This window comes from Homalodisca vitripennis, chromosome 1, assembly GCF_021130785.1.
Source record: "Homalodisca vitripennis isolate AUS2020 chromosome 1, UT_GWSS_2.1, whole genome shotgun sequence".
Classification (NCBI taxonomy): domain Eukaryota; kingdom Metazoa; phylum Arthropoda; class Insecta; order Hemiptera; family Cicadellidae; genus Homalodisca; species Homalodisca vitripennis.
In genome coordinates this window covers 43,598,645-43,608,950 of record NC_060207.1, presented here as the reverse complement: position 1 = coordinate 43,608,950, position 10,306 = coordinate 43,598,645, and the positions used below count along the sequence as shown (strand labels likewise).

At 30.0% G+C, this 10,306-nt stretch overlaps 1 protein-coding gene across 1 annotated transcript; it reads right to left on the bottom strand.

Annotated features, from left to right (window-relative positions):
* Positions 1-68: 68 nt before the first annotated feature.
* On the bottom strand, positions 69-9,968 carry LOC124360425 (neuropeptide SIFamide receptor-like). Its single transcript, XM_046814053.1, has 4 exons — positions 9,699-9,968; positions 4,950-5,229; positions 2,708-2,961; positions 69-1,076 (listed from the first exon to the last, which is right to left on the bottom strand). The coding sequence occupies exons 2-4, from the start codon at positions 5,209-5,211 to the stop codon at positions 339-341; spliced, it is 1,254 nt and encodes a 417-aa protein (XP_046670009.1). The 5' UTR covers positions 5,212-5,229; positions 9,699-9,968; the 3' UTR covers positions 69-338.
* Between the last annotated feature and the right edge of the window lie 338 nt (positions 9,969-10,306).

Genomic DNA, 10,306 nt, shown 5'->3' with positions numbered 1-10,306 from the left:
TTAACGGATAAGATATACAGTTTGTGATAAGGTAGAAAAAACACAAACATATCTTTAATAATTTATTTTACATAAATTTTTTTCCTCAGCATGATAAATTCATTTGTTTTTCATTATTATTTTCAGTGTTAAAGCATAGAATATAACAAATTTTCATTTTTTTAAAGTTATAATATAAAAATATTCTATTTAATCTCGACAAACAATGTTATGTTTAATAGTAAAACCCTAGGCATCTCATGAGGGAAGAGCCCGGGAGTTATATCTCAATTAGGAGCATAAACACTTTCTTCAGTTTTTAGATCTTATTGTCCTCTTTACTGGATTCAATATATATTTTAAAGAAAAATGTCTTTACCTTTTTTCCCAACAGGTTTGTTATAAATATTATCAACGCTTACTGAACGAAAACTCAGGGTTATCTTTGGAAATACAACTTGTTTACTTTTGTTCAAACTATTATTGCTAAGTTGTACACTGTCATTAAACAAAACAGCACAAGATTTTGATTTTCTACTTTGGAATTCTTTTATTGTCACTTCCCGAACATTTGCTGTGAAAAACAACGTCTGCTTACTGCTAACAGTTCTCAGATCACTTCCAGAGGGAGCATAGTAGAGCGGACTACAGCAAGATCTGCTGTATATTATTGCTTTGAAACCTAACCTAAATTTTCTATTAAAATAGGCGTATAGAATGGGATTTATGCACGAATTTGAAGCACCCAACCATTGTGCAAACGGTAGAACAACAAATATAACTGTTTCCTCAATTTCAGAGTCTATCGGTCCTCCTAGCTTTATCCGTGTAAAAATTAAATATAATGGTAACCACGAAAAAGCAAATAAAATAATAACAGTCATTAACATCTTCACAACTTTCACTTTTGACTTTTGAATAATTTTGTCTGTGCTCTGGAGAGGTTCACCTGGAGGTTGCCGGAGGAAGACACGTCTCCAGATCAAGAGGTAACATGCTGATATGACAGACAGAGGTAGGAGGTAACACATGATGAGATTTGCAATGATGAAGTACATATTTCCACTGTACTTTGTTGGCCACATCTCCAGGCAAGTCTGGAAATACTTTTTATTTTTAAACACTCAGACAACATATCAATTTTTATTAAAACATTAAAACTATGCTCACCATTGTTTTTTTTATTTACATTAAACTTTTATTTTAGTCTAAAGATGAACTTACAAATATTTATTTTACAATACCAATTGACTGACCTTATTGTACGTCAATGAATTGTTGGCTTAATCATGTCAGAGACTGAAATTTTAAAACATTAAGTATTAAAAGGAAAGCTTATATCAACTTAAAAATTTGTTTACTTTAAATTGTTTAAAACTTAAAAAAGTAGAAAAATAGCAGTTTGAAATTGTATATTTTTTAACTTTCTGTGTCATTTAGGCTTAATTAAAACTCTAAATTTCTGTAAATTTGATGTAAATTGATCAATACCTTCAAAAATGCTTATTAAACTATAAGAAATTTTAATTGGGAATATTACATGCTTAAAGCTTCTTGTTATAGGGTTGAAATCATGGAGAAAAATATATTTTGATTTATTTCAATTTGTAATAATGAGTAAATCAGATTGGTTATTGGGGGGAGGGGAATGGCTATAAATGTCTATTTACGCCACTGTTAGTTGAATTTTGCTTTTTTCAAGAAGCCAGTAATAACTTTTCCAAATTTACATATGTACAAGTAGATTATATATTTTCCATTTATTTATTATTTTTCATTCTCATTATTACCGCAACAAAATGTTATGAAATTGTTGAGTTAATTTTATTTTAATAATTTTAAATTTAATTGTATTTGACTCTTTAACTCTCTTACATAAACTGCAGCTGACAGATTGTGTAAACTTACATAATTGTAATAACTATACTGGGCTTTGGGGCTTAATCAATTTATTGTACAGAAAATATTCATGTCAAGCTAGAGCTAATGTAATGAAATTGAAACTATTATTATTTATGGTGTTTGTAATTTATATTTTATTTTTTGTTGTGCTTTTTAGCTCTTTCAAAACAAACGAACAGTACGTACGATTGTAGAATTTGCTAACGTTCGAATTTGTACTTCATATTTAGTTATTGTTATAATTACCATTACTTGTTCACTTCGACTTATTAAAAACACCTTCCAAAGATCATTAAAATACTTGTTTGTGAAATATTCAAACAATGATAATTGTAAACTATAATTCTTCATGGGACATTGATAAACTTACAATCCAAGCTTTAAACTATTGCAGTTTCTTGAACTTACTGATTAATACATACACAGTAACATTTCAACATGTGTATATTTCTCTGAATAGAAATTCTCAAACTTATTACAAAAACTTTTATTAGCCTCAATTATGTTTCAATATTTTGTGCATATATTTAAAAACTGCAATACAAAAATTAATTATAACTTTATACCTATAAAACAAACACAAATTTTAAACAATAATTTTACTAAATAAACAAATGGAGTAACTGTCCTAAAAAAAATACTTAGCAAGTATATTTGTTAAAATTGTTGGTGGGATAAAAATTTTGCATGTATCATGGAAGGAAAGTTTCTTGTTATCTTCCATAAAATTACCACCCTTAGCTTTGTTCCTGGTGATTGACCTTCCTATTAAGTGACAAAAAGACAATTTTCACCCCCTGGTAAAACCATGTCTAAGTAAACTCACCTGTATATCACTGCCTTCATATAAAGGCTGTAGCTTAAAAAACAATGCCCATGGCAGAGTAATGGTGAAGGAGATGAACCATATTGCCAGTATGATTCTCTTGGATGACCTAGTCGAGATCTGCCATCGCATGGGGTAGCAGATGGCAAAACATCTTTCGATGGATATTGCTACTAATGTGTTGATGGAGGCATTCACTGATACCCCTTGTAGGTAGGGGACTGTCTTGCAGACCAGCCATCCCATTGTCCAAGCTGCACAGTAAAGTGTACAGTTGCTGCTCACATTATAATAGAGTTTTTAAACTACTGTTAAATGTAATAATTATATTATTATTAATCAGCAACCATCAAACTACAATAATAACACAGTTTATTTTAAATGAGGGGTTCGTTCAGTAGTACATTTATTACTTTTTATTATTTGTTGCAGAAAAATAAACTAAGTATTAAAAAGCTCATCTACAAGTGAGCTTTTAATAAATCTTATAATTTGTATAAATCTCCTATTTTTTAATTATTACAGTTTGAACATTTTGTTTGGCCACCATTTTGTAACCTAATATGATAGTTTTCTGAAACTTTTTTAAAACAGGTCATAAATCTTGTAATTAGATTGGAGATTTCGCAAGGTTTGAATGTTAGTTTTATTTATTTTAAAGATATAATTTGTTTTTCATAAAACAGTAAACTAAGTGAAATAGCACCTGTAGTTGGTTTGTAGAATTGAAAGTGGTGGAACTGTAACCTTCCAAGTGACTGGGAGTATGGGATAAGAAGGAAAGGAGTTCCAGGAAAATTTTGTATATTTTTAATATTGAATAAATTACTGAGGTGCAAGTTCTCCTTTCAAAACAAAAGCGATCATTTCAAAGAGAAGTACAAGAACACTGCTGCAGTGCATTCCTCCTCAAATCGAGCACTGGATACTTTTTATGGCATGTTTAATTAATTTTGACAAAACAATCATATGGTGAAGTTTGATAAAGTAACTTATGCACGCTCTTTACACAATATTGTGTGATATGAGCAGATTTTTAATAGAATAAAGTATACTGTAAGCTTATTATGGTCTGCAAAAGAGGTAACTACTTCTACATTATGGATGATCACATAATTATTCGAGTTTACTGGTTGTTTAATGGCTTACACATCACAAAATTCAATCAAGTAATAAAATAAATGGCACTTAGGCAGAGTCTGTCCCACAAATAGTGTGTTGTCAACATTGTCATTTCATTGTACCTATCACATGGTGGAGAATGTGGCCATTGTGTAGCATAGAGTCTCAGCATTTTGGGGCTGGAACCACAACAAGAGTTTTCTAAGATAGTCAAGTGGGTAGAAAGGATATATGTGGAAAAGGTTACCAGTAGAGCTTCACTAGCTATGTAAACTTAGGTGTCCCAACTATGGCATGTGTCAATTAATTGTAGGTATAAGTACCTTTCGTATCAGGCTCTTCATTTTATAATTTTCTATAATGGTGTCTAAGTGATGATAGTATAATCAAAATTTTGTAAACTATATTTGACATTAAATACATCATACAGAATCTAAATGATAAAACTGAAGAAATCATTTAAATCCACATAAAGATTGAGAAAAATTCAAATAAGGAATACAAGGAACATTAAAAAAGTATCCGGATTGGTTCCCTTTAGAATAGTTCCATATGATGCCACATACTACACCCAGCAATATTACTACTGCTCACAGCAGATTTTGAAATCTATTCTTAGAAACTTTAAAATACTGCTGTGTTGCATTTTCTTGTATCTTTTCTACATTTTAAAATAGTCGTCCTACCTGCTGACATTTGATTTTGGGAAACAAAATTACAAAGAGCAATATTACTTGAGTGCAATTTGTCGGATGGGCCATTATCACAATGGTGCTGCCAATTCCCACTTTGACTTATTTTTTATCCTTTTCCAGTCTACTGTAACCAACGTAACACTTCACGTATTCTTTAGTGGCTGTTTGACACAGATGAGCTAACTCTTAATGAAGGATGTGTGATATGACAAGCTATGATACCAACCTGGATACATTTTTAATGAACCTTGTAGAACCTTCTTCTTGCTGCTGCAATAACCAATAGTCACAAGGAAAGGTTGCTAGTATGGGAGAAATACAAAGAGGGAGGAAGGGTATTCAGGTTTAACCTTTGATGAAGATTATCCACTGGGAATAACTATGTAATGTTTACATCTACAATAAATGTTAGATATTTGTAATACCTGACATAATGTTGCTGACCAAAGTGAAAGGCAGGCATATGATGTTAACCAGGAGATCTGCACAGGCGAGGTTTGCAATGAAGAGATTCGTTGAGGAACGCATCTTAGGGCTCCGATAGACCACCATTACCACAAAGCTGTTGCCTACGATTCCCACCAGAAACACCGTCATGTATGCAAAGCATAGACACACTGTTACAGTGACAGGGTAGCGGAACTCCGATGAACTGACAATCAGTGTTGTGTCAGTCCCATTCATCATCACAGCCTTCTTGTTTCCCTTCAAATTAAAGAAACAAAATAGTTTTTATTATTAAAAGACCTAAATAACAAAACAAATTTTCTTTTTTTATGTTTCAAAAACAAATTTCACAGGTAGTATTTTCATTATATAAATATTATTATTAAAATCTCAAATTCTGAATTTCTTAAAACAAATCCCATTATTGAGTAACACTGATGTATTTGAATGGGAGTAATAAATATTTGGCTTTGAAATAGTAACCGATCTGGTGACATTAGCCTTTAAAACCCAGATGATCTGCCATCCTTTGTATTACTTATGAAAAAATGCGGGTGTATCATGTGACTTGCCACCGGATACTAGATGGCGCTGTGTGCTCTTGTGGATACCTACCACTCGTTCCTTCGCATTGTTTGTATCAGTTATTTTGTTGAAAATCATTGAAAAGTTCATATTCACTGATAAATAAATTGTATCAATAAAAATCACGTGATATATTGTCAGTACAATTTATTTGATCTATATCATCTAAATTACCAAACCACTGAATACGCAGCCTGCTCATGGATTAATTGAAAACATTCATGAGTGGCTGAGTGTGATGAGGATGATCCTGGCTATGGGCTGTTGGCAAATGACGACTTATTAACACAGGTATAAGAGCCTAAAGATGACATTGATGAAGATGATAATCAAGATTATAACATGCTTTGAGATTGGCATTAAATGATTGGAACAGCAAGATGAATGTATTGCTGTGCAGCTGCTGTCTTTAAAATGTCTATTAGACTTAGTGGCAAAAAATGGGTATCAAAGCTTAAGCAAACAAACATGTTCAACTTTTTCTTTTAGGTTAATTTTGTACTGTTTTATCATACGTATCTATTTTTTGGATGATTTTGTACTGTTCCTTTTTTTTATTTTACATAAATCTTGTACTGTTCCTACGATATCCTACAATATAAGTCACTGAGCCAAAATTGTATTTACTTATGTGCAAACCATACTTTATGTGTTACCTTCACATAATATTTTATACTTTCATGTGATATTAAAAGGCGCTACTGTGTATTCTAGTCCAAATACTTGTTTTCTGTCCCACCCATTTTCATAACTTCAACAAAAAACCAGACTTTTTTACAGTGATGTTCTATTATCCAAATAAACCCCTGCACCAATAATTGTTTTGCATAATCGACACTCTACTGTATTAGTGAAGTCTATCACTCGACAAGTTGGACAAATTTTATTTGTCTATCAGCACGATATCTCGAAAACAAAATGACCTATAGACTTAAAATTTTGCATGAAGCTTCATTTGAATGTGAGCAAAACTGACTTGAATGATGGTTCTTGTCACTCCATGCGTTTTGGCTGAATGTTAGCAAATACTTTTACATTGGTCTTATGGGTAACCATGATGGCAACGAGAAAATAGCAGAAGAAATAACTTTTAACAAACTGAGTACAATCATATGATTTGAACATGATATTTGTATTGAGTAAAACAAAAAATTATAAGGTGATAAATCAATGTTAAAAATTGGTGACAAGATTTGATTTCAGCACTTGCATTCTAATATCCTCCCTAGCTAACAGGAACTTTTATATTTGAACACTGTTCCATATGGTTGTTTATCTGCCCACATGACATCTCAAAAATTAAATTAGTTCTAGATTTTTAATTTTGTACGCAACTTCAGCAAAGCCTGTTGTATGACTCACGGTGTGGAATAACCTTGCCATTATTACCAAAAAGGTATACAATAATGATTTTAAATGAAAAATTTAGTTTTGAATATATTAGTATAATATTCATTAAAAACTTATAAAATGAAGAGTTTTCAATTTGCAGACCGTTATATAATATAATATAAATGGACAAAATAATATATTTTTGTTTTATAATTAATTGTAATCTGTTTTTAAATGCATAATTTGTTTAGTTTTATGTGATCTGGATTTATGCAGCCTTTTTGTGGATCATGGTAAGTAAATTCAGTATTTTTAGGCATTCATGTTAATTCATTAAAATTTTGTGCTTTTTGAAAATTTGAATATAAAAACATATTTCGTGTATTAAAACTATGTATAGTTCATAAGTTAAATAAAAAAATAATTACAAAATACCTTTACATTATTCAAGCAGTACAGAATATTTTTCAATAGTATGTTTCAAGATATAAAGATAACACAACAATATACGATAATAAACAAAAAAGATGATTCTAATGATTCTCTAAAAATTAACCCAGTTTAACAAGCAGCAGTTTTTGGCAAATGGTACATGGTCAGTATCAGATTTTTTTTAATATTTATTTTTGCTTGATTCAAAGGAATAGCTTTTTGACTTCATACCTTAATTGTTATAAATATGTAAAAAACACAAATAGGTAATAAAAACACTATTTTTTATTCACATTGCAAACAAACTGTTTTAAATATTAAGCTTTTAGGAATGTTAATTACCAAACTTAATTTGTATTTTTTAAATAAATTGCTTTATTTTAATTAGCTGGTACACTGATTGATTGTAATACATTCAATTCAATTGTAGATGTATGTGTATGCAGTTGTATCAACTGTTAGCACATTTTTAGGTAGTTCAAAGACAGTTTCTATTAATTTATTGTAACTAGAGAAAATCTTTGCAAATTAAAATTTAGACATGTTTATTTTTTAAATTTATACAGGAAGTTATCAATGTAAAACTATGTTATTTGAAAAACAAATACATATTTCTACCTAGAATCTCCTTGAGCAATTAAACACTTAAATATGCTAGCAAATGGTAGATGTTTAATTATCGACAAACTTGACATACAGTGACCTCTCACATTTTGTGGCTAATCCTAGGTTTTGTCACTGATTCAAAATTCACAGATCACAATTTACTAGAATATTGAAGTTTACAGTTTGCTCAATGATACTCAAGTATAATTGTATTATTATAAAGTGATATATTTCATTTTAAAATAAAATAATTTTTAAGCCACTAAAGAATTCTTTTAAATAACTTTAAATATATCTCTCTATTATGTGTACTTGTTTGATTAAATTGTCTAAATATTATACTTAAAAGATAATTGGGAATGTTTTGTAACTGTGTGTAAATATTTACATTACAGAACAAAAACTTAACTTAACAAAAATATCCAAAATAAATGAGAGTTTTTATTTTAAAGAATTTTTTGGTGTAAATTAAAATGTGAATTCTAAAAACTATTTAAGCATGCCAAATTGTTTACTCTTACAAAGTTAAATATCATACCTCAAAGTTTCTCAGAAACCTTTATTTTTACAAAAGGGTTCTAACAAATCATATTTACTTCCAAAATACTCAAGTTGTAACTTAAGTTTATTATTTTTCTTGAATCAAAATAATACTGGAGTAAAGAACGCTTAATGACCAGGATTCATACAAATTTGTCTTAATAGTGTGTGCTATACATTGTTTTATAACAAATTGTTGATTCCCAACTGTTTTCTTTAATGTGTACCGGTACTTGTTATATTTAAGGAAACGTTTACTTAGAAGCAATTTACTGAAGTCAGTACTTGAAAATGCTGAAAAACAAACTATAAGTGTTAGATTTGATTAATGTTAACAAGTGGAGAAGTTCATTGATGATCAGAGCTCCGTAAGCTCTATCTCAGCAAAGCTGTCCAGCTCAATGAATCTCAAAGCGGCTGTTTAATTTGGACCAGTCTAAGTTGAAAGATCCACAGCTGTTAGGGGAAGGAGCCATATGAATTTTTCATGGACTTGTTTAACATAACAAGGGATGCTGCATTAGTTCTCGCCACAAAATCCCTTATGAGTCCAGTGCCCATCAGAGTTCCAGATTTAGACTTCTTATCGAGTGTTAGACTTAATTGACATTATACTCCCCTGAATTCCTAAAGAAAACCCATGGGTATAAGTACATAGGTTTTAAATAGAGTGCTATATCAAAGAAAAACTTCCATATTCTGTAGTGTGTTGCTTTTACTTACAAAATAATTACTATCATAAAATAATTTATTTGTCTTAAACATTTATTTGTTTATCACTAAAGAATTTGAAGGCAAAGTTGTCTTTCTATAGAATTTTACTTGTTCAAAATATAAAGTGTTACACTAGATTTCATTTGCGTAGCACTCATTGCATTCTTATCATAGATTATTTCTAACACTTTTATTTAAAATATCAAAAGAATAATCATTACAACATTCAAATACTTTTAATGAATTTGAAACAAATTTATATTGTATTACCTGTTTAATTCGCTTGAAAAATGGTTTTCATTGAATAGAAAGGATTTTTATTATATAACGCCCAATAGTTTTAAAAACTTTATTTATTTGAATATGAAATGGGTAAATCTTGTTGTTATAATTATTTTAATTAATTTTCTAAATATGTACAAATATTAGTGTTTGAAATATTTTTTTAAGTAAGATTAATTTTGTTTATTTAATGTTACATATCTAATAATCACTAGTTGTATTAAAATCTTACCTACCTCATGTTTATCATGTGTAAAACTGATGAAAACCCGAACTGTAACTCAACCAAAGATCCTCTTACACTATCTGTGGTGATATGATTGTATGCTGTCAAGCCTGCGCATCAGATCAGCTGCTGGTTTCCATGGTGCTGTTTCACTCTGCGTCAGCATTGCCCTTCCAGCTGACCACTCACCAGGGCTGCCCACGTTAAGCTTTGTCTATTTTCATCCTTAAAACCCATAATTTCTAGCCTCCTGTATCCATTGATAAATGTCTTCATTCATCCATTGGTTAAGCCACCTTTATTGTATATCAATGGATATGGTAGACTTATTTATTATGTCGTGCTTTAAGATGATTGACACAGTTTTCTAAACTTTTACAATTAATACATTTTAAGTAAGCTGCAAACAGCTAAGTATTAAAAACTAAGGAAATAAAATGCTGGATCAAAATATTTAAAAGATATATTTATGACATGAGTTACATAATTTGTTTCTAGAACAAATTTATTTTGTATGACATCTATTCAATTAAATTTATTGATTAACAAATCATAAATGTATACATAGTAGATGAGAAAATCAACAAGGTTCTTCAGCCTACTTCGAGATTACATAAT